This window comes from Platalea leucorodia (assembly GCF_965183815.1).
Source record: "Platalea leucorodia genome assembly, chromosome: 1".
NCBI classification, from domain to species: domain Eukaryota; kingdom Metazoa; phylum Chordata; class Aves; order Pelecaniformes; family Threskiornithidae; genus Platalea; species Platalea leucorodia.
The window spans coordinates 119,727,537-119,752,751 of NC_138823.1; the positions used below are offsets into that span (position 1 = coordinate 119,727,537).

At 43.5% G+C, this 25,215-nt stretch overlaps 1 protein-coding gene across 6 annotated transcripts in view; it reads right to left on the bottom strand.

The window, feature by feature from the left end:
• Positions 1 to 2,445: 2,445 nt before the first annotated feature.
• The window catches only part of ZDHHC3 (zDHHC palmitoyltransferase 3), a 33,320-nt gene continuing 10,550 nt past the window's right edge, over positions 2,446 to 25,215 (bottom strand). For 4 of the 6 annotated variants that reach the window (XM_082314683.1, XM_082314685.1, XM_082314684.1 and 1 more), the window contains 6 exons: positions 23,635 to 23,964; positions 20,790 to 20,914; positions 17,436 to 17,532; positions 15,515 to 15,596; positions 13,612 to 13,742; positions 2,446 to 5,032 (listed from right to left, as the gene is read on the bottom strand). In XM_082314683.1, the coding sequence (XP_082170809.1) occupies positions 4,790 to 5,032; positions 13,612 to 13,742; positions 15,515 to 15,596; positions 17,436 to 17,532; positions 20,790 to 20,914; positions 23,635 to 23,940 (984 nt within the window). In that variant the 5' untranslated portion in view covers positions 23,941 to 23,964 and the 3' untranslated portion in view covers positions 2,446 to 4,789. Of the gene's footprint in view, positions 5,033 to 9,384; positions 10,919 to 13,611; positions 13,743 to 15,514; positions 15,597 to 17,435; positions 17,533 to 20,789; positions 20,915 to 23,634; positions 23,965 to 25,215 lie in introns of those variants that run through there. The other 2 variants (XM_082314686.1, XM_082314687.1) reach the window with 2 other exon arrangements.

A 25,215-nucleotide genomic window follows, 5' to 3' on the forward strand; every position in this document is an offset into this window, starting at 1 on the left:
GGAGCTCTTCCAGCCATAATCACGTTGAAGGAGACAACAGCTGTGCACAGCTGGAGCCCACCCAGCCCTGCCACTGAGCTGCACACCCCAGCACCTCCCAAGCCCACCAGTGGCAAGGGACAGCTCTGCTCCACAGCATCACCGTGACGTGGCCAGCAGCAGTCAGGCGCTGGGGTTTCCAGCATTTCCATGAGGAAAGAGAAAATTGAGCCACAGAGTAGTGTAGGGGTTTGTTTGTTTAAAAGGCAAATGCTCAAGCATTAGAGCTGTAGAGTGGAAAAAATAAAGACACCAAGAGGGATCTGGACAGGCTGGATCGATGGGCAGAGGCCAACTGCATGAGGTTCAACAAGGCTCAGTGCTGAGTCCTGCACTTGGGTCACAACAACCCCATGAAACGCTACAGGCTTGGGGAGGAGTGGCTGGAGAGCTGCCCAGAGGAAAAGGACCTGGGGGTGTTGGTCGACAGCCAGCTGAATATGAGCCAGCAGTGTGCCCAGGTGGCCAAGAAGGCCAATAGCATCCTGGCTGGTATGAGAAACAGTGTGGCCAGCAGGACCAGGGAAGTGATCGTCCCCCTGTACTCGGCCCTGGTGAGGCCGCACCTTGAATACTGTGTTCAGTTTTGGGTCCCTTACTACAAGAAGGATGTCGAGGTGCTGGAGCGTGTCCAAAGAAGGGCAAGGAAGCTGGGGAAGGGTCTAGAGCACAAGTCTTATGAGGGGCAGCTGAGGGAGCTGGGGTTGTTTAGCCTGGAGAAAAGGAGGCTGAGGGTAGACCTTATTGCTCTCTACAGTTACCTGAAACGAGGTTGTAGCGAGGTGGGGGTCGGTCTCTGCTCCCAAGTAACAAGCGATAGGACGAGAGGAAATGGCCTCAAGTTGCATCTGGGGAAGTTTAGGTTGGATATTAGGAAAAACTTCACTGAAACGGTGGTCAAGCACTGGAACAGGCTGCCCAAGGAAGTGGTTGAGTCCCCATCCCTGGAGGTATTTAAAAGCCGTGTAGATGTGGTGCTTAGGGACGTGGTTTAGTGGTGGGCTTGGCAGTGTTAGGTTAACAGTTGGATTTGATGATCTTAAAGGTCTTCTCCAACCTAAACAGTTCTATGATTCTATAAGAAACGGTGACTACAGCTGGTTATGTGCCAGCCCATAAAAAGGAAGGAAGAAAAAAGGAAGGGAAGGAACAAAAAAGGGAAAAAAAAAGGTTTTGACCACTCCCCTTGCATTTCAAACATTTAGGGAACACCTGGAGGAGCACCCAGGAGGTGGCTGGGCCACAAAAGGCAATCAGGCTCCCCTGGCCCCTGCCACCCCTCTGCCCACGGTGTCCCAGTGCCCTGAGGCAGTGCTGGGTCCCCACAGGGCCACCTCCGGTGGTGGCAGGCCCGGGAGCAGGAGCCCCTCTCCCTGGGCAGAGCAGGCACAGGGTCTGTGCACGGTGACTGCAGGGAAGGGAGAAGCAGGCGGTCCTTGGTGGATGAAGTATTAGTTCTTTAATAAGTACAATAGTGACCGGAGGCATAAAGAGGAGTTACAAACAGCAAAATATATATATTTTCAAGAGGTATAAATTCTTTACTTGCATAGAAAACCTGCTGTAGAAGACACCGGATAAGAAGTACAAGAACCCTTTCCACGTCTGCCACGACCTTGTCCATCACGTATCAACGCTTCACGCCGCAGCAGTGATGGGATCTCCAGCGGATTGCAGCACACCGAGTGCTCTTGAGGAGCACCTTCCCCAGGGCCCGGCGAGCCGGCCAGGACCATAGCAGCACGGCCTGAAGATGAAGGCACAATTTAACAAGGGGCAAGGAGTGCACGGAGGGAAGGGGAGGAAAACGGTGGGTTTGGTTTCAGTTTAATGAAAGTCACATTTGGTCTCAAGCTACCAGGTAGTCATTAAAGAAGGAGGTTTATGCCAGAGCTGTGGATAAAACAGATTCTTCCAACTTGTGAAGACTTTTGCAATTTCTGACAGTTGCTACACTATACCGAGACAGAGAGGAGATACACCAAGGGGTACTGGAACTTCAGGGGGAGGAAAAAGAGGGGGACGAGGGAGACCAACAGCCAAGAGACACCAGAACAAGCAATTCGCTGGAGGTAGGAAGTCACCCCACCAGGTCCTGGGGGGCACCAGAGCCGGGGCTGGGCTGGCCACCCACAGCTCTGCGTAGGGCACAGGGACGTGTTTCAGTCTCTCTCTCAGACTAAAACTGCCTTGTGGGAGGAGGGGAGATGGCTGTTGTGGCTCTCACCCCCCTCTTCACACTGCTTTTCCATTTCAGCTATTAAAAAAAAAAAAAAAGCCTAGAATGCCAGCACCTGAGGAGCAACACGAGAGGTGGGAAACAGAAGCGAGGGACGCCTGTTCTCATGATGAGGTGAACCGGGTTTGAGAGTGGAGGAGGAAATATGCTGCCTCTGTCTGCACCTACCCAAAGGCACATAAGTGGGGTCCGTGTCCCGAGAAGCATCACTAAAATGCAGGGCAAGGGGGTCTCGCCCAAGCTGACGTCCCCGTGCACTTGCCTCAAGGCAATTTTCAGCCATCAACTAGTTTCTCCCCCCCAGGGCCCCGTAGCACCATTTCCACCCTGCAGACACAGCACTGGAGGTAGGGACATTAACTGGATGCAGAGGCTGAGCAGCAAGCCAAAATTAGAAAACATGAGCTAAAAAGGGCACTCTTACTTTTCCTCCTTCAACATCCCTATTGCTCCCTATAGGAAATCCCTTATAGATCTGTGGATGTCCCTGATGTTCCTTTCCTGTGGGACACTGACAGAGAGGAACATAGGCTGGTGCGGGAGCAGGAGAGCTTCTTCCCTCGCTATCACACTGCTGCACAGAGCAATGACGTTCAAGACCTCACTTCTAAATGACATGAGAGGACACCTCAATTCCCCCCAAATGCAAGGTGTTTCCCTTTACCAAAAAGGTATTTATAAATACACAGGCCCTAACGATTTTTTTCTAAATCTATTTTCCATTGAAAAAGAGGAGACATCCAGAGGGGAGAGGGGATGGGATGACTGTTCCCCCCTGGGTTTGACCCAGGGGGTCAAACGATGACTGACCCCCCTGGGTTTTAGCCAAGCTGTGCTGCTAACAGTTACGGCACTCTATTTGTTCCCAGACCCTTTGCCAGAAAAAGGGACTGCTGTAGCAGAGGACAAGTCTAGGAGAGAATCTCATCCCTCCACAGTAGCCCTGAATGGCACACCATTAATACATATTAAGATGCTTTTTGGGGGGGAAAAGAAAGAAAAAAATCTTGCACAAATTCCATTTGGTATTGCTTCTATAAATAATAAAAATTTCATCTAGGTCTTTCACAATACCGTGCTTTCATCCCCAACATTCCTTTCTCTCACTTTCGAGAGGAAACAATTCTCTTTGGTCCACATTACAGGGGAGGGGGAGACAAAGTCAAGCATGTCCTGGTGGGGAAAACCAGGAGCACACCTCTAATATCCTGCAAAATTTACTGACAATTAAGCTAAGGGAGATGACAAGAAGAAAAAAAACAATTGAAAAACAGTCTAAATTAAAACTACACTAACTGACGCCTGGAGCGTGCCAAGTGTTTGCAGCGTGTTTGAATGCAGCAGCTAGCGTCACCTCTGCGTGACTTGGCTGCAACTATTTGCACCTGCAGTGACGCCTTCCTGAGCGATGCACGTTCCTTCTACGTGTTCACCAATGCTCACCAGGAGCTGGCTGCAAAGTTAGTGTAATGAAACCCTGCATAACGGCAAGTACTAACAGGACAACGTTAAACACTAGTAAGATTAAGAGGCAATATTAATTCTCAACTAACCCTGGCTATCGAGGGGGGAGAAAAAATAAAAAAAGAGAGACATTAAATTAGACAAGCCAAATGGACAGAACCAGTACCTTCATCAGCAGGGTGCTCACGCCTCCCTGTCTTCTTAGACCACAGAAACAGCCCCAGTGCCTGGCCTAGACCAGCTGCCTGCTTTCTGGGCTGCGGAGTTCGGCCAGGCAGCTCCCGCTCCACGCGTCCTACGTGCTAGCGAACCGCAGCCTCTGGGCGAAAGCTTCCCCCCACCAGCAGCTCGACAACCCGGCCAGTATTTGCCCGCTCTCGGCTGTGCCGGCCGCAGGTGAATGCTCCCGCTGGCACCACCAGGCCACCAGCTCCACCACTGCTCAGCCAAGCACCACCAGCCTTGGGCAGCCCCACGAGCACGGAGGGTTAGAATTTACCCCTGGAGATGTTTTGGAGCTCGCCCATCTGCTGCGTCCGTAGCCTGGTATCCCACCTCTGCTAAGACCTGAGCACCAGCAGCTTTCACAATCCAGAGGGAGCATCCATGGGATGAGCTAAGAAGGATGCGTTTTTCAAGAAAACCTTTAGAGCTGGGCTAATCTGGCTATTGCGCAGGGCTTATCATTTAGCCCTCCAAAAGGCTGTAAGAACAAAAGATTAACCAGACTCCTTAGGACTGCACATTTCTGGCAGCTAGGACCGATCTATCTGACAATTCTAAACTTTATTAAAGGCGAAGTAAGAAAAGCTCAGTAAAGTAGTTGTTTCAGGTCCAAAAAGGAGCTTATCAATCTCATCGCTTATAAAGCTTTCTCTGGAGATTTGCATTGCTTCTGCTAGTGCTGTACCTGGCTTCCAGATAAATACTCCTGAATTTTTTAATGCACTGAAAGTATGTTAAAAAACAACCCCTTAAATGTCCAGCACAAGTAGTTATTAAAAAAAAACCTGAAAGCTGCTCTTGTCATCTTGTAGGATGCTTTGCTTATTCATGTAACACTTGGATGGCAACATCTCGAGCGAGAAACTGCTCGATTTCTTCTTGGGTCATTATTGCGGACGCAGGAGCTGCCGCCGCCGCTTCGGCCGGCGCTGGGCTCTCGCAGTTCAGGTCTGAAAAGGGATTGAACCAACCCAAGGAGAAAGCACCACCGAACGCCAGCTTCATTCCTTCCCAGCCGCTGATCCTCTCCCAGGTTGGCTTCTGTTTTTTAAGACGTTCAATACCCTGCAAGAAGAGAAGAGTTTTGGGTCGTCTCACATTTATAGCAGGTATTTGTGCACCAACCACGTGCAAAACTGCCTACCTACAACCAGGATGCTATTCAAGTTTTCGTTAACAATGAAGACAGACGTCCTGCGTTACTGAGAGTTTCATCCCTGAATTTAACAACAAAACCCTCAGCCAAGACCGAATTCAGGGACAATCTGAATCTCAGTGACTGACTTCGGTATGAGTTGCTATCGATTTTTATGCCAAAGAGATAGCTTCTAAAAAGCCATCCCTTTTGGAAACGTGGGTCTCTCATCCCAATGCTTTTTGAATCCCTTTAAGGAGTAACAAAATACAATTGCAGCTTAAAATTTCACCTTATTTGGGCACTTCTACAATAGTTCAGATACAGGCAAAATATTGCAGCTTTTTCCAGTGATCAGGAATTTCCCACAGCCACACCTAGGCTTGTCACTAGAAGCTGACGTAAGAACAGGCTTACTCTATGCCAATTAAGAGCCAATATTTAAGAACACAAGTTCTATTTAACAAATTGTCAAAGACAAATCACAACGCAAGCCTGATACCCGCTGGGAGGTGAGGAAACCTGTACGGGTGCAAGACGTGGTCCCAAAGCAGGACTGGTACCTTGGTCAGTCAATATTCTGATTCATTCTCCCTCCAAGAACATCGCTTTTAGTAAAGCAAACCTTTTGACTGCATTTAAATAACAAGTCTATCAATTTGGGCAGCGACATTTTTTCCTGGTAGTCTTCTCCATGTAGAAAAAAGGAACTAAGATTTTTTTTTTTTTTAAGACTACTGCTATGTGAAATAGGGCATAATTTTTTTATGCCCATCCTCTGCATCATGTAAGAGAGGAGTCAGATCTACAGCTGCGTACGATGTGCTCACGATGCTATATAAGTGACCACATTCTTAAGAGAAGCAACGATACTGGATCCAAGTTTTGAGACACTCAAGGAAAGGAAAAATGAGCAAATTCAGTTAAAACCATTTAAAAGAGCAGTTTTAGAAGAGCTGGATGAAAAATACGCTTGTCACATTCTAAATTTGCAGGTTTTCCCTAACGACCCACAAAATATTTCAAAGCTTTGCCGGGGGGGAAACAAACACACGCAACAGCTCAGCAGCACCACAGCTGCGCTCGCAGTAAGCCTTATAAATAACACGACATTTTAATACAGCAGCAGCTTGGTTTTGCAGTAACATTGAGTCAGCACGAGCAGGCCCAGGAGAAAACACACCATAAACTGAAGAATTACACGCAAAGCTTTTGTGAGCTTCATTCATGCCCCATTTCTTGTGCTGACTTAGGAGAAACCCAGCAGCAAACGTGCAGAAAGAAATGACACAATACCGCAGCTGAAGTCTTCAGGGTAGCAATTTCGGGAAAAATTCAAGCCCTGCAGCACAAGCGTGCATCTCGCAAGGCTGAGCGCAGGCACGCGTCCCTTTGCGCTGCTCCCAAGCTTGCAAACGCGCGGCTTCACCTGTTCCAGGGAAAAACCCCTTGCAGCCCCCGGCCCACCGGGACGAGGCAGTGGGCGCTGCGGCGGCCGGTGCCAGTCCTCGCCTCCCTGCCAGGCAAGCCGGAGAGGGGCAGCGCTTGGGCACGGCAGAGCAGAGCCTTGGCAAAGCATTTTAGCACTACCACGCACTTTTCCTCCGGGATGCTCCCGTTCCAGCGCCCCGGGGCTGTGCCGCCGGGCGGCAGATGCTTTTACAGCTTAAAGCAGAGGAAGACCTTTGGTTGTCAGCTGCTCCTTAGCAAACTGCAGAGGTCTCCAGTGCGTTAGTAACAAACCATCGCCGCGGCTGCAGCATTTATTGCGCGAGTATCTGGAGAGAAGGAAAACAAGCGGCATGGGGCAGGAGGAGAAGCAGACACCGAGCACTGAAACCCTCCCCTGGCAGCACAAGCTTTAACCCTGCCTTCAGGCACATGCGTAATCCGGTTCGATCCACGCTGCCACCTAAATCGGGAATAAGGATCTCGAACACTTCTGGGCAGCAACCCCTCTTCCCTCCCCAAAAAGCCATCGTTCACCTGCTCTGAACAGTGCCCGCTAACCAAGGCGATAAGCACGGTCAGGCTGAGGTCGTCCTAATGCCAGATTAGGGAGCGGTTAATCGGAGCAGGCAGGGGCATACTTTCTCCCAGCCTGACCTCACTAATCCCTTCGGGGCACATACTGAAAATGAGCAGAAGTTTTAAAAATTGTATCCTGGTCTAATTTTGGCTGCCTGCCCGCCCCACAGTCAGTAGGGCGTGAGGTTTTGCCTTAAAAAAAAAAAAAATTTAAGGGGGAACGGAAGGAACGCACAACTGTTCAAGACATTTCATTACTGTTTAATGAAAGTTGGGTTCTTTTAAATATATTTACCCCAAATCTCTCATCATCATTTTAGAAAGTGAGAATTTTGTATTTCAAATTAAACCGACACCTGTTTCTCTTTCCAGCTATTTCACTTAAAAAAAAAATAGGGCTCAGAAAGCATCATCTTTCACTATTCTAAATTACCTAATTTTGAACAAATACCAAAAAGAGAAGACATACATAGAGAAATACAAAACACTGGACACTCCCATTTCAGTAAGAGGTACAAGGTTGCAAACGCAGGGACAGCAAGGCGAGGTTGACCCGTTACCACTGCGACGCTGTAGGATTTACCCCGTTTCTCCCACTATTGCCCTCAGCATCTGCTCCCGCGCGGTGCCAGAGGAGGACGCTGGGCTGCGTGGCCTGACCCAGAAGCAATCTGCAGGACAGCTCTTGCGTGTTAGAAGAAATGCATTAACTTCTTTTAATACACTTTTAGAACCCAAAAGGAGAGTGAAGAGAACAGGCAAGCATTGGAACGATTTGTCCATCAAGGGGAAGGCACAGGGAGCGTTGCTAGCAGAAATCATGATTAAGGCAGACTTTCCCTGCAGCGGTTCCTTGTGCTCGTTTCTGCTTGGAGCACTGCTTAGCTTTTCAAAAAAGCACCCTGCCTTTGCTCGAGTTTGTCCTGCAATTTCTCTCGGCCACGCTAAAACAGAACTAGCACCTGAAATCAGGCAGTCCTGTCTGAGAAAATAATTTCCATGAGCAAATTGGTAAGTCTGCCTTTCTCATATTAATATTGACCCACATTTAGTATCATTCAGACCACATCAAATCGCACCACTGAGTCGTACAGCGCAAGTAAAACGGGGGACCCCCGGTTACCGAGACAGACACACGACAGCTACCAACAGACATTTCTGCACGCTGTGATGACGCCTCATTTAAAACGAAAACAGTCTGACTGCAAATATCAACACTATATAACACTGTTGAACAATCTGCATTTGTTTGAAACAAGAAAAACTGAGTAATTACACAGTTTTTCCACAATGGTCAAAATGCCAGAACAACGTAACCCATCTTCCTCCAAAACGCATAGCGAATAAGGGTAATTAAAATAAACCAAAACTGGAATGTGCACCAGTGGAATTTATAATCAAAACCATTTTTAAAGCAATGGACTGTACAGAGAGATGCATTCCTAGGTTAATTGCCTAGGTGACCAAAGCCTCCCCCCCCAATACATTTGATTTTGCACCAAGGCAGTTTTAGGGCCAGATTCTCTTGTTTATAAGTTACCACCTGCACGTGCCGCACCGGCTGAATTGATCCTGGCCAAAGATCCAGCCCTTCACTGCTGAGCTGGGAGCATTCTCTGAAAAACACCATTGCATACTATAATCAGAGCTACATGTTTATTTACAATAGCTTTCCACTATCAGCAGTATCAGCACTATAAAACCAAAACCTAAACAGTTCCTGAACTTTCCTTCGTGAAGGAAATGCGTACGCAAAGGCCACGTTTCCTTCACGGAATCTGCCCGCCGAGGCATGAGCGCAGCCTGCGGCTCCCTCCGTGCACCCCTGCGGCAGAGACCACAACTCGCTCCCGACGGTCTAACCCCGAGCAAGCAGGATTGCAGGAACAGCCTGTTTACACAGCAGAGCAGTCACTGACAGCCACTTCCAAGAGGTGAAATAAAACCACTGACTAACAGATCAGTATATTACTGATTAACTCGTTTTTAAACTTAAAGGTTGAACAGTTAATTAACCTTTATATCCTTTTGCCTGCTTGCGTACAGAAGTGAAAGTTCAGAAAACCATTACAGATTTTTCCCAGCGTTTGAAGTGAAGAAAGAATGTAAGACCAGCAAACAAGTTTTTGGAAAAGTTTTATTGCATTTGTTTTCCATATGGAAGCATTGACAGATTGAAAAGATGCAGCATTCACATTACTTCCAAAATGAGACATCCATTAAATTTCTTCTTCCCTGATTTCCCTCCCTTCCCCCATGGCTTTGAAGCAGTCTAAACAGGTCATTTTCCAAAAAAATACCATTTTACTTTAAACCAAGGAAAGAAAAGATTCCTTGGAAGTCATGGACACAGCTGATTTGTATTTTTCCTTTGTTTGCAATTCATTTGATGAGCCCATGGGAGTCATGATCCAAAAATATAATAAAATTCCTGCCTGAACACAAGATGTCAGTTGTAGTTATGAATGGTTTAGCTCTACCCGTTTTTGGAATGCCTTCTGTCCCTCCCACTTTCATCACCACACAGCTCATAACAGTACGCATGCTCCTTACCATCAGTATTTCCCACTTTAAACCACCTACACATACACGTGTGTCTGTTTACACACATATACATGTATGCATAAATATGAGAAAAAAGATTTACAAAGCTCTAAAACAGGGTAATGCTAAGAATATAGAATCAATCACCCTGGTACACCTACACATCCCATCAATATTAGTCTTTATAGTAGTCTGGGCATTCATGTCAGTTTTTCACGTTAACACTGTTTAGCAGGCATTGCTCTAACAACTCATTTACCAAGACAAACACACAGAGACAAGATGATTCTGCTATTCTAAACACCTGAAAATTGGATTTCTTTCTTTCCTGCAAGTGTAAGGCATTTAATAATCCAAAGAGTCTTCTAAATCTGCCACAGTTACCCTAAGAGGGCAACAATTTCCTGCGCACAAGGGAGGGAACAGACAAAATAATGCCAGAAAGATGGAATCAGTTCTGTGGCTGGAAGAAAAAAGGAGGGTGGGGTGGGAATTGGTATTGGCAACATTTGTTTTAAGTACTTTAACTGTATGCAATCACCAGGTCAACTGGCTCTCTTGCTGTGTCGCATTCTTGTCTTGCACCTTTCGGTAACTGAAGTGTCTGCTTCCCCGTTCAAGTTCACTTATGAAAGAGCAATGTGCTCCTTCAGGAAGTCCAAAGGTGTCTGTGTAGGGCTGTTGGCACTCATATGTCTTCCACAGAGCTCATCACAGTCAGGAGACAGCATGAGAATCTACTCAGAAGAGGTGGGTCACAACAGAGAAAGAGGATCCCCTTCACATTAGTTATGCCATACAGAAAGCAGAGAGAAACAAAGGCCAGTAAAGTTAACAAGATTTAAAAAAAAAAAAAAAGAAAGAAAGAAAAAATAAAAAGAAAGAAAAGCAGCAGCAGTTTCAGCCAGAGATATAGAATTATCTGAAATTGTGGAATACAGGGCTTTTTTTTCTCTGCAATTGTCAGCCACTTAATAGACATAAAAAAGTTTGTTTTGCTTTTTCTTTTAAACATTCATGGAAAATTTGTAACAGTAGTGCTGTAATATGTTTCTATTTTAGTGGAAATGCTGGTCAAGAATTCCTCAGACCACATACTGGTACGGGTCTGCTTTTCCTTGGTCTGGTGTTGCGAATGGGCTAAGCCATGCTATAGAGAACGGATGGCCAAATACTGCTTTCATGTTCATCCATTTTGTTTTTTTAGCCCATCTTCTCTCTTCCTTTTTCAACTGTTCTATTCCCTGAAAACAGAAATATCACATTTTCAGTCAAACGCTCAGATTTTGTAGTTCTGGATTTGGGGAAAGGTCTACTCTGTTACCCCTTATCCAAAGGATGGAGTAAAAAAATAAAAATGCATCTATACTGCCTTTCCTTTTCTTGTCAGTGTTTTATACTAAAAAAATATTAAGGATAGAAAGTATTCCTTGGAAATAAAATTACTTTCATTTTGTTCAGGCCTAGATATTTCATAAACCTTTTAAGACCTGCCCTCCAATTGCCTCTGATGTCAATTTAAAAAACCCCACCACCTAAAACCAAATAAAAAGTATGTGCTTTAATGGCTGAAAGCATTATGTGCTAACCAGATGGAAAAGTTTTAGAAGAAACCATTATAAGCTTGCAGACAAAAAAAAACAAACAAAAAACCCCACAAACCCAAAGATAATCTCTATAACGCTCCCAGATTCACCAAGCAAGTTCAGGAAGTGCCCATGGCTCAGTGTAGCTGGGTCTACCTGGTGCCTCTTCATGTTTCATTAGAATCACTGCTAAAACATGCATGGGCTGACAGCAGGGAGAAAGGGTTAAATAAGATACCGATTTGAGAGAAATCATTGGCATTGTTTAGTAAAGGTTAGAGGGAGAACAAAAATAAGCCATCAAGCAATCAGCTGAAACATTCACTAATTAATCCTTTTAAAAAAAAAAAAAAAAAAAATCTGTATCGTGTCTAAAACCCCCAAAGTGAATTTGGTCTTGCAGGAAAGCTACACCTGGCTGCCACAGAAGCAAAATGAATGAGTGCAGTCACTGGAGAGCATTCCTCTTCCATGGGTAGCAGCAGCAGGCAGATCATTCTGCTCTTTAACCTTGGATCTTTTGCAAGGTAAACTTCTCCTGACCTACATGTCTCTCTCGTGCTACAGATTAATGCACTGTAATACATCTGTGTGTCTCAAATTTCCAATTCTGGGAGCTCTGCAGAACACAACATGGGTCAACTGCAAGAGTTGTGCTGATCCATGGTAAATGTCACCTCTAGAGACAACAGCAAAATACTAGGCTTCTGGGTCCCTTCAGGCAGAAAAGAACCATCCGGGTGGGACAGCGTACACAAGATGGGCAATGAGGTCTCCCAGTGACTGGAAGAGGAAGGTGAGAAAGGGCAAGACACAGCCCTGTCTCTAAAACATGAAGTAAAACACTGCAAGAGACCACACCAGGAAGAATTTCACCTGGAATTTCACCTCTGCTCCAAACAGACTGCTTGCCAGACACAGCTGGCTCATTGCTAGCAAATCAACAATGAGACATTCCACAGAGCAAAATCCTTACTGGTACATATTAAAAAAGAAAACAAAAATGAAAACCCACAACCCAACAGGGGGAGACCATATTTCATTTTTTATTTTAGATTGTGGCATTGTTCCTTTAACATTTATGAGTTCCCAGAATTTGAGAGGAAGGGAAAATCAGGGGACTTATTTGAGTGCCCAGCTGTAGGAAGCAGCTTCTAAAAATTCTTGACAGGTTTCAAAGACTGAGAAATTCAGATGATGATTTCACGGGCAGCATTGCTAATTTACACACTTACTGATAAACTCAAGCTCGGCAGGATCTTGTTCTGTACGACATTGTACTTTCCGGAGCTCTCCCCAGCAGAAAGAGCACCTGAAGTCTTCCTCTGAGCATGTAAGAGTCACAGTGTCACATCAGCCTCTTGCAGAAGCCAAGCATTAAAAAAAAGTACTGCAAGAAAGACTCAGGAGCAATAGGCTCTTACAGTCTATCATGCCAGTCATAGCTCTCCAACGGCAGCAAAAATACCTATCCTAGCTTCAACTAGCCATGGGCAAACAAGTGAAGGGGAAAGAAAACCAAAGGAGGGAGGGGAGGAAGTAAGAGTTGTCACTCTTTTAAGACTATCACTTCTCTTCGAGCACTCCAGTTAATTCAAATATCTGAGCATGCTTGGTGAAGGCCAGCAGTATTCACAACTGTAGGAACATCCCCAGGAGTCACCAGCTCCATCTTTACAGAAGCAGACAAATGCAGGGATATACGATGGACTGCAACACTACTATGTAACTTCTACTATGCCATCTTTGAATTGGGGATGACATGGTGGCTTTGCAGCAGACTGTACCCAGCAGGTTTCCATGAGCCTACTCCACTCCCTTTTCTTTCTCCCTCTGGCAAGAGCTTTTGAACTGTTTAACAAGCAGCTAAAACTGGAAATCTTCTAGACTAAAAGAAGTGTGTGTGTATACAGAGAGAGAGAGAGAGATATTATATCTCCCTCCCCCACCCACTCATCTTGGCTTTCCAGCTCATAAAGCTGTAAATAGAGACACCAGGGGACACACAGCTGAATTTCAGACAATACTAATGTAAAAGCACTTCATTACAGGAAAAAGGTTCTCGAATCCACAGGGACAAATACTCTCTGCAGAGTAATCCCAGTTACCAATGCCTACCTTATCAGCGGTACAGTCAACACAGCATCCCAGCCGATACATAGGTGTACACTACCTCTCACAGCAACCTTCAGAGAGCACAACCCAGCACTGGGCTAGCTCAGTTTATTACAGTGAGTCTTTCCTCAAAGGGTGGAACTCCCCGTGCAATGAGATAAAACCCTTTAGCCCTTCACTGTCTACACAAACGATGAGAGAGACAGGGTAAAGGAGAGAGCGTGTGAGACACCCACCGTTTCATCAGTGCAGATGGAGTGTACTTGGGTCCCAAACATAACTGAGGTGAAGATGAGAAATAGGAGAGCCTCGAAACACAAGAGGATGAGAAGAATCACTGTAGTTGGCGGAGAGAAGGAACTGCATTCTGTGAAGACAAAACAACGGAGTTGGAAGGGACGAGATCAGGTATTGCAGCAGCTGCAGAACACCTGCTAAGCCACGAGTTTTCCATACTCAAATTGTCAAAATAAATGATATGATCACCATTCTCAAAAAGGTGCGCAGGGAAGCTCTGACATTTTTGAGGATATTCAACAATGAAATGATCACTCCTGCAAGTTTAAAAAAAGGCAAAACAAAAAAAAAAAAACCACTCTGCAACACTTCAAGAATGCAACTTTCTTTTCCACTTAGGTGTTTCCCCAGCACACTGGCTAGGACTCTGCTCTACTCCGTTTCACCTGTAGCTTCTCTCTTAAACCTTAATCTTAACGGATTTTCCACAGTGATAAAGTCCCATTAGAAATCTCACGCTGGTGGTCAGGACACAAGGATAATTATTTCTGTAGCACCAACATAAAACCAGAGTATGCTTCCTTTCATAACTGCTCTAAGTCACAACCTAAAGAAGGGCAGATTAAGCCAAATCCTTATTTCTCCTCATACTCTATAGTGCGAACTCAGGCAAGAGCTGAAAAAATCTGAGAAGGTAACTATAAAAGAGGAGCAGAAGAAAGGAAGAGGAAGGAAAATTTTATAGGGCAAAAATCATAGTGTTGTGTTGTAAATGTCAGATCATCTCCAGATTTTTCTGAAATCCAAGAATGAGTATCACCAAAAACCCCTATTTTTCTCATGAGATGTTAAGCTTTAACAGATACACCATCATCAGGGGCTAACACAATCAGCACAAACCCAAGGCAGCTGGAACAACAGATCCATCTCTCGTAACTGCTCTGTTCTGCCACCTAAACCTGGGACAGGAGGGAAAGCGCTTCCCCCACAGATACAGGCTCTGAGAAAGCAGGCAAAGGAAACTATCTTTTAATGTATCCTTCCCCTATGGCCCTGGCCACTGTAGTCAAATCCAGACGTTCCCAGTGACAGCTGGCAGCTGTTTTACAAAGTTTTGAACTGCAGAACAACCTTGTCAAATTCAGTGTAGATGTACCCATCCTCTACAGTATCATAAACTAAAACCAGTCATTATATTGAATGACACAACTGAAATTCCAAGAAAAACAAAGCTAATGCTCTTCCAAAAATATCCACAAGCAGCACATACATCTGCACACACATTCTTTGACAGCTTGCTGTTTGACTCAGCATTACCTAAAGGATTTCCTATATCTATTTGTGGTTTTAAAAACACATCTCAACTGGCTTTGTGAAAATTTACTCACTGGCTGCTCCAGAGTGAGGGCTGGGTTTTCTTGTTTGGTTGGTTATTTTGGTGGGGTTTTTTTTGTGGAAAGGAATTGTTTGTTCTTGTGAGGGTGGATTTTTGGATCTGAGTTAGCATATTTTCCTGGCAGTCTTGCAAGCATGATTCATACTACCCTTTCAAAAAAAACACAAACATTCTTCTTATCTTGTGTTGGCATTCAGGAAATTAGTGCTGCGTTCATGTCAACAGTAGGTTATTGCACATATACCATCTAGGTGTCTTTGCATCTCAGTTTCTCCTTAGGCAGTATCAGACTTAAGTTGAAACAGGACTTTTCAGGACAGGGATCCCAGCAGGTCAGAAAGAATTATGAAGTTTCAGGATTGGTCATTAAAAAAAAAGAGTGACAGCACGGCAGAGCCCTGATAGCATTCTTCTGAAACCAGCATAAAAGGGGTTGCCTTACAACAAACTACATTATAAGGTCTTATTCATAGGTTAATCTTGTATTTTCAGGAGAAAGTACTCACTTGTCCAGTCTTCTTCAAAGCAATACAAGAAGTGAAATCCCACCATGATTAGAGCATGCAGGGAAATCAGTGCTATATACATCTGAAAAATAAAGGATGTAATATAGGTATCAGGTAAGTTTAAAGACAAAAATGCTAACTCTTCTGAACACTTTAAATAAAGCAAAGTATTAAGACTTCAAAAAAAACCCCCACCAAACCACCCCAAAACCCACCAAGCCCTCCCATCCCCCCGAAACAAGCACCCTGCAGCTGGCAAATGCCAAGACTACACAGACTCATTCTGGCCTTACTAACAGCTCTGAGTGCACAGGAGGGAGACTGTTTAATTCAAAGCCAGCTGAACATAAAACCCAGCCTCCTGCGCCCCAGAGCAGCCTTCCACACAGCTTACTGTCCTTATCTCTGCTGAGTACAGTGCAACTTTCAGAGAACAGCAACTCTCCGACATTGAGGTATCATGTTGTCAAAGCTTACATCCTTGCTCTTGAGAGCACTCTAGTTTACCAGAGAAACAACAGCTAATTTGTTTTAACCACAAAAAGCACTTTATCTATTTTCCAGCATGAGTTTCAGAAAAATGATTTTTTTTCTTTTTTTTAGTAAGTATTTTTCCCTGAGGCAAACACTGGCATGGAAAGTTTCTCTCAAGCTTTAATACTTTGTACTTAATCCTTTTTCTTTAAATTAGGTCTTAGCTTTGTAACAAAAAGCTTTAAACTATATGCAGTGCTACACATATACTACAATTTACCAAGACAGAGCTAAAAAGATTACTCTCCTGAAGCTACAGACTCTTGACAAAGGTCGGCAGATATTAGAAGTGAGAGAGATTTTTGTTACAGAAAACCCCTGTGGAAGCAGTAAAAGGTGACAGGAGAGTATTTTGGTTTTCCTTGCAAGTTGAGCATGCTGCCGCTCTTTCACCTCCTCAGGTCTCAAAAAGAATAACCGAGAACAAAACCAGCAACCCTTATTTTGTTTCTCTCAACTACATTAAGTGTTTAATACAGCCTGATTGAAAGTAGATGCCAGTTTTAACAGAAACAGAAATCCTTTTGATAGGATTAAAACACCTAGCTCACTCCTCATGGTGGAAAAACCCTTGCTCGAGGGAAAGAAACAGGATTCGGTTTGTTCTGTAATCCACACCCTAACGCACCACACCATAGAACAGTAAGCCTTTCCATTTAACTGAAAATCTCCCCCTTTTTACTTGGTAATATGAGAACATTCTTCCCCAAACCTACAGATGTCTCAAAAGATTTATTAATAAAACAGAGCATCACTGAAACTCAGCCTTGTAATGTTCACACTACTCCCACGGGTTATTTGCAGTTCGCTTTGATGAAACAGATTTCAACCCTTCCATAAATATGTAGTATTCAAGTCTGCACTCCTGTTTTCCTACTCCTGATGCCACAGATATAGTACAAAAAGTCAAACACCTCCTTGGTTTTCAAGCACGAAAATAAACCACTTGCAGGCAAAACGGGGATAATTCTTGCCAAAGGGGATGCAGACTTCCCACTCCTCACTTAAGATGTGGCAACTTGTATGACCCCACACAGGTACTCATACAACTACAACATTTAGGAACCCTACATGTGGCCTGGGACCCTACCAGCCACGATACGGTGTAAAAGGATGGCCCACACCTCAAAGAGCTCAATGCCACAATAAACTACTCACATTATGAAATAGTGTGCTGAACAACTGTCAACACAAACCTCACAAAACCCTGGCAAACAGTTCCCGTGATGCCTTTTCCCCCTGTTGCTGTCTTGTGTGTGCTCCCTAATTAGTAAAACAAGGTCTGCAACAGTTCCCTCTAAAGTTCTTCTGAATCGGAGCTGCTTCACACACAGCATTTCAGTGCTGCCCACTGGACAACCTCAAACATCACTTGCAAAATACTTACTGTAAACAGTACAAAGTACTTCTGGTTATTCTCTCCTACACAGTTATTGACCCACGGGCAGTGATGGTCCATTTTCCGAATACACCTCTTGCAAACACTGAAAGAATACAGGTCTTTATTTATAGCACATTTCATTCCATGAATACAAGATTTCACAGGGGCTTGGGGAACACAAAAATTAAAGGAAAGAATCAGAGGTGAAATTTGAACATAAATAAATTTACTGGTCACCACATTTATATTTGTGGTTTGCTCACTTGACTATGTCTGTTCAAAATGAACCATACAATACCAAATCACCATTGTAAAAAATTAATGCCAAGAAAGACACATTAGCATAATATTCACATCAGTGGTTCTGCTAAAATATGGTTTGACCAATACATTCAGGCAGTTGGAAAAATGCTGTGATTTCATTTAGTTTTAACCTATTTGGTCTGTGAAAATGTCCACAGATAAAAAACAAACCAAACCCAGAAAGAGATGAAAAGCAGTAATGAATAAAGATATTTTTCAGAGTTGCTAATAACAGACTGAAGTTTATTTACTAACATTAGCTGGCAGCAGGAATTTGCAAAAAAGAAAATTAAATAAAGCATTAGAAAAGATTCTTGACATCGAGGTAAGCCACATACTAGCATAAAACAGCTGTGGCAGCCAGTCGGGAAGACAGTACCACAATATAACATCTAATTTTACCTTGAATGTAAAGCACTTCACAAACCCAGCCTAATAAAATAAAAATTCAAATTCTTGCCAGCATGCACATTGTGGCTAGAAGTCAAATAATTAAAAGATTATTACTTTGTCTGAACATCATTCTCTTGCTTAGTCAGTAACTGCTTCAGCTCACATAATAAAGGAAGTCTTTTTCTCTGCCGCTTTCTCATATGATAGGAGACGAAAGGCAGTCTCCTGATACCACATTGCACAAACAAGCACAGAAATCAAATATGAAAAAACACAAAACCCCAAAACAAACAAACAATAGACCCAGAAAGGAAACAGCCATTCCAGAACAATTCTGGCAGCACTGAAACAGAAAGGATCGAGAGCTCTGCTAATTTTATTTTTCTTCTTGTAACAAAAAAAATATTTTGACCTTAATATAAACAATAAACTTCAGCACCCAAATGCTTAAGGGAAACTCAAACAAAAACATAGATATGTTCTTATGAGCATGTATCAATAAAGAATAGAAAACCTCTCCGTCAGAACAGCCTTGCGCTCACTTTACATGGCGGGAGGGGGTAATCCCCAAGGATACATGCCATGCCTGAAAAACAAATGAGTTGCTATAGCCCTGACCCTAAAAGAAAGGTTGGCCAGGCAGGCCCCAGCCTCTCAGCACGGGGTCAGACGAAGAGCTGCTTCTCCTCAGGCAGGCATGGGTACCCTATTACCTGCCAGCCCCAGGTGCAGTGGACAACGGGAAAAGCCTCGTTTTGCTAGAATAAGCAGCTTGAAATGATTTTTGAGCTATGTGGGAACTAAAAGCAGCTGGCACAGTAAAAACAATTTATCTGCCAGATAACATCATACTTTATAAGACAAGTATCAATTACCAGTTTAGAAAAAAAAAGGGGGGCGGGGGGAAGGCAGGGCAGGTGGATGTCTCCCTGTGGCCTAATTTACTTTGTGCAGACGCGCACACACTTCCCTTGGGCTCTGAAACAGGTAAGCACCCAAGCAACCTCTTCGATTGCTCCTAGGTCCTAGTTCCCCAGAGGGACAACGTGAAGCAGCCAAGCCAAAGACAACCTCCGTGAAGGAGGCAGCAAAGGCTGAGAAGAGAGGTTTTTATTCCATGCATACATACCAAAAGCAGTTAGATGAGAGGCAGAACATGAAACTAGCTGGTGGAAAAGGAAACTCAGAAACTAAGACTGAAAACTATAAGCAGCAGGGATTGCCCATACTCAGACATGCTCTACCTGCTCAACCATCCAAGTTTCCAAATGCTGGAAGGAGTAGCTTGCTGGGCGTGGGGGACTCACAAAATAGCATATGAATCAAAAAGCACTCTGGTTCCTCAAGGCATACAGCTGGCAGTACCTCCTGCTGATGCATATGCACAACCTTGATGTGTAGAAGCCAAATAAATCCCCCTACCCCACAAAAAAATGTTTGGCTGAAGATTCTCAACATCAGTTCTGAGTGGATCAGTTTCTCAAATCTTAATGTCTATAAAATTATCTTAAAGCATTGAAATAAGGATCATGGAGATGAGGTCTTGTGTTTAGCTAAAGTGTCTTTTTCATTTACCTACACTGTGAGTCATCAGCAAGACAGACAGCATTATAGATGCAAAGTTTCATTCATAATTGAAGAAGTGTCAAAGGGGATTTTACAGCAGCATTAATAAGTGATAGGCACGATCACATTGCTCCTGCTGAATAACCAACTCCTGATTTTGATTAAAATGAAAGACCAACAAAAAAAGAAAGATTTGCAAACTAAAGGTCTGAAAAGAAATATGAAAAATGCCAACAGCTGAACAAGTTTGTTCAGCTCAGTACAACGTATTCCCCTCCCCACAAGACCCTGCATGAATCAGCAGTAACCCTGATATGAGTTCTCTTGGTATGTATTGAGTTTTGAGTAGGTAAGGAAGGGACACCAGCGCAAACTCATTAACTACTTACTGGAAAGCAGGTTCACTTGTTTTAAAAGCAGAAGAAAATTTTAGGAAGTAGTTATTTTTTTGCTCACTGCCTTCAGTACTAAAAAGCTCACTACCAGTTATTTTCTTCAGGGAAGTTTATCCCACCAGAAAAAGAAAGGACATCACAGATCAGTAGGCATACTGATCTATCAACAAAGCACAAAACAAAGTCATAGTACTCAAAGAAAATGTGGAGGTCGGAACTCTTAAAAAATATATACAGTTTACCTGAGCTTTATTTTTAACTTAAATATCACTTCTAAATAGAATCTATAGACAAATGGGTTTGTGAATAGAAACAAAAATAGAAAGGACACTGACCTTTTGAGAGACATTACATTTCATGGATTTCTATGCATTCTGGTATATAATGTCTCTTTTTAAGTCACATTTACATGAAAATTTACGAAATGTCAATTACAGGTCTGGTGCCAAGGCAGCATTCATTTGAAGTGTTTCTCACTTTGCAAGAAGTGGCCCCAGCCTGCTATAGATGAAAACTTGTCAGAAAAGTCCTGGGATTTTTTAAGAGAAGCCTGAACGCATCTTGCGCTACTGGCAACAGAATTTGGATGCTAATCTCTCAATTTAACCACTCAAGTCTCAGATTCCAGTAACAATTTGAATCAAGGCACACTGGATAATTCTTGAGGTCTTGATAAAAGAGCAATCCTCAGAAAAAACTTTACCTGCAGTGATGTGCTCTGTCAGGTTTGATGCTACAACACTTTGGGCACTTGTAAACTACTTGTCCTGGCTTTAGCTGTAAACTCTCAATGAACTCCTTTGTGGCATTACCTTTGGGTACAGCACCCTGTAGGGAAAAACAAAACAAAACAACAGAACAAACCAGAACATTAACCTGTGCACATTACAAGTGCTAAGAACAATAGGATGACTTAAAAATATGGGAGGCCAGGGAAGAAAAAGAAATAAAAACTTCCCTAAGATTAACAGAGTTTCAGGAAAAACAAGAAGATTCAGAAAAAAATTAAAATGAGGTCCTAATATATGGAACCACATATTTAAACATCATTTGGGTGGTTTTTGTTTTTTTTAAACATCAGTAAATCCTCACTTAAGCAATTAGTCTTTTGTAATCCTATAGCAACCTTAAAATATTTAAGAATCCTCATCCCTCTCTTCACATCTATCAACAAATTTATCATGCCAGTGTTTCATATCATAAACTAGAAACCGCAGATGTTTTATTCTAGTAGAAGCAGCTACTTCTGAAGTATCATTGTGTACATTACGAGTTGCTGGTAAACACCTCATGTATTTATAGTTATGCTTCCATTGTGTATTTGTTATTTAAATTAGGGTTTAACATTCAAACAGTGAACACTAAGAATCCTCCCACCTGAACAAGACTAGGCAAAACACTCTTAGCTGTGCAATTTCCACTTTAAAATATCTGTCTTTAAACAGGTAACGTATTGCTGTTGCAGGAGCCTCAGTTCAAGCATTTCCAGCCTTTCTAGGGCTCCAAAAAAAAAAAAAAAATTATGAGATGTGCTGTATGAAATTGGTGCTGGTACACTGGCACAAATGCACCTCTGTGGATGTAAGGCTTTTATACTGAAATAAAAACAGGGATGTAATATTTTAACAGATTTCTGATGGAACAGTCTCTTTTTAACACATCTATACAACCTTGCAACAGTAATAAACAGGAACAACACACATCCATGAGAGAACTGCACGTTAAACCAGTACTATATGGCTTTCTTGAGCAGTTTTTCCACAGAAACCTCCCAACAGCCTGACCAATTTAAAAATTACGAAGACCAATTTCCACAAAATTCTACAACTCATGTTCTCTCTCTTTAGTACGCAGCAGAGCTCAAAACCTTAGTAATGTTTTTAGCAAGAACCCACAGGAAGTAGTTCCTGAAAAGCCTGACACATGCTACCAGTTCTGAAGAATTCAGGTGTTCATTTATTTATAATAATAATAATAATAATAATAATAATAATAATAATAATAATAATAATAATAATAATAATAATAATAATTCTATTTGTTTGCCTCAGCGGTGCTTTCTGTTTCATTCTGATCCTAGATGTGCCCCTGGTTCTCCATGCCCCAGCAGCTTCCTTCATCCCTCACTCACACTGTTTGCCAGATGTTGCTGCATCCCCTCACTTTATCTTCCCTCCTCCATTTTGTTTAGCTGATTTCCTCATAACAAAGTAAAACAAAATCCCACTGGCTCTCACCATCCACACACAAGAATCCCACCACACACTAGGAATTAACATATCTTTTCCCAATTACTCTGCATAGAGATTGTATCTGCTTCTCCAACACTGCTTGCCCAGCCTGCTTCAGAATACAGCTTTTGTTTCAGAAGAGTTCCTGCTAACTCTGCAAAATGATTCCAGCGACCTGAAGGTCCCTAGGCATTAAAGCCACACAACATACAATAATTAACAACAAGAACCCCTAGGATATAAACTATATAACAAATTCCTGCAGTCTTCTATTCCCAAGTCCAATGACCAGAAGTTTCAGAGCCTCAACTACTGCTTACAGTTCTGCCCGGCAGCAGTAGCATGCAATCCATCAGTCTTTACCATAAACTGTGAAATTACCCCAAAACAAGCCATTTCTGCAGTGCTGTGGCTTCTGGGAGAGCTGGAAACTAAGAAACAAAGATTACACTGAAGTTTTAATGGCACCTAACAAGGTTTCAAGTAGGAAACGACATTTGGAAGGAATACTTAGAGTATCAGAGGCACACCGCCATTCCCAACAGCAACAAGAACACTCAGTAGGAAGGGGCCGAGAGGAGTGTAAGCTCGTTTTTCCTTCCACTGACTAGTGGAGATGGGGTTTGGAACTGAAACTGTCGAGGTTATTAAGCAAAATAAACCATCACAGGCCACTCAGAATAAGCATCACGGTACTAAACTGTATCTTCTCACTAGCTGAAACACAAGAATGCTTTATGAGAGATCTGGTCTGCTGCTATGTCCTACGGAGACATACAAGGGGGTCTTACAACTCTGATGCTTCCCGCCTGCCTAAGAACTGTCAGCTCTTAGCATGCTCCCATGGTATTTATTTCAGCATGGTTCTATAAACTCAGCTAAATCACTCATATGAGACATGGTAACATGGCTTTTCAAAACAACACACGTTCTGCTCCATTCTGCTGAAGCAATACTTGCCAAGGCAGACTACCAAAACCAGCTTTTCCAGCTTTCCTGTTTGTCAAGACACAACAAGCTACAAACACGAGACCTGCCACTGGGGCGAAAACAGCATCAGAGAGAAACACTCCGCTTCCCAGTGCAAAAAGAGGAGCTGCTCACACAGTGGGAATCGAAAGCTGGGTCCTTGACTTTGCATCTGACTTGAGTGGGATGAGAAATTAGCATACCACATCAGCAGCCTCACTCAGCAGCCTGACACACAAAAGTTATTTAAATCTGCCACTCATTCCGCAACTGAGTTACCCAACATCTAGCAGACAAGAAAAACACCGCCTGTATCTTTCCGAGACATACAGAGAGAGATATACTTACTGGATCTGTCAGCATAGCACGAAAATGTGAAGCCAAAGCGAGGAAAGCCAAGGTGTTGAACACTGTGCCATTGATGACACTATAAACATAATCTCTTGATGGAACTAGCATGACAAGAAGGACTACAAAGTCGGCATAGAACACCAGCATCCAGGTAACGACAGCACATGCAATACCACAGCCATCTCGAATAAACCACATTGTTCCCAGGGAAGCGCGGCTAGGAGGTGGAACACACTTTTCTGGCTGGAGGTATTCAGGTTTCCTTTCAATATCTCTGAAGCGGTGGACGGGAGTAATCATCATAGGCTATTATGTCCATACTTGCATCTGAAAGAGAGTCAGAAACAGCGTTCACTGCTTTGCGAGACAGGTAGACCTCCGTTCACATAATGGCATGGGGATGACGTGGGAAATTCCAAATTGCAGAAAGTGAGTTGAAAAAGCAAAAAAGGTCAATGAATCAAACTCGAAATAATGGATTTGGAAATCAGACTCTTGCGCTTATCAGAACACTCCTTGCTCAGAAGACTCTCTAAATGCTTTTAAGACTTACTTAATTACACATTAAATCCACCGGTGTGCCACCTCCACTCCCCACAGAGGAAAGGCAACAAGTGTTTTAATGAAGAGAACAGTGATCAGGTCGGTACCAAGAGGAGCTGCCACAGCAGGAACCAAAGCAAGAACTGGACACTGTTATGTCAGGAAAAAAGTAAAGACCTGCCACAGCTGTCAGGATCCCTTTTTGCTGCATCAGACCTGGGGAAGGGAAAAGTCTCTCCTATACATACTGGGAAGCTGAGCAAGTGGAAGAGGTTTCCTTTCTCCTTATCCATTGACTCACAGCTTTGGGGTAAAACTGCAAAAACAAACCACTGTGAAGTTATAGTGGCAGGAACTGCTGAAGAAGCAGCCCAAGCAAAGACCTTGATAGGCATTTCTAGTATTGCCTGGAGGATGCTCTTCCCAAACAACAGCTGTCTCCCACTCTCACCTCCTCCTCCTTTGGCTTTACATACCTCTTAAGTCTTCTACTTTGCCATGCTTCTCCCACCACCTTTGCTCCATCCCTCAATGGCATTCATTTTACCTCCCCTTCAGCATTCCTAGCGAAGTCCACTCCACCGCAATAAGGGCACTAGCATGACATTTGCTGCCATTGCCCTGTCCTCTCTGTCTCTGCAGGCACCTTGCCCATCCCCAACCACAGCTGTAAGGTCCACCTTGGAGCCAGGAACTGTACTAATCTAGGTATGCACGGCGCTTATTGTAGTCCCAATGTAACTCTCACCGAACTCTCACCAAACGTAGGCATTTGAGAAAACAAAAAAGGTGCTCATAAGACTTTGGCAGGGGATCAATCAATCTGGACTGTGAACGGACACTACTCAACGTTAGAGCACATCCGGAACGCTATGCTTTGAAAGCGGCTCTTTATACACCCAGCAACTTATTCCAAAGATACTTCTTAACAGAGTATTTGCACAATGCTATAAACGTTCAAAAAACCTTCTACATAAAGACCCACCTTCTACAAAAATGGATACAATAATTTTACTACCAAATACACTGAACTGC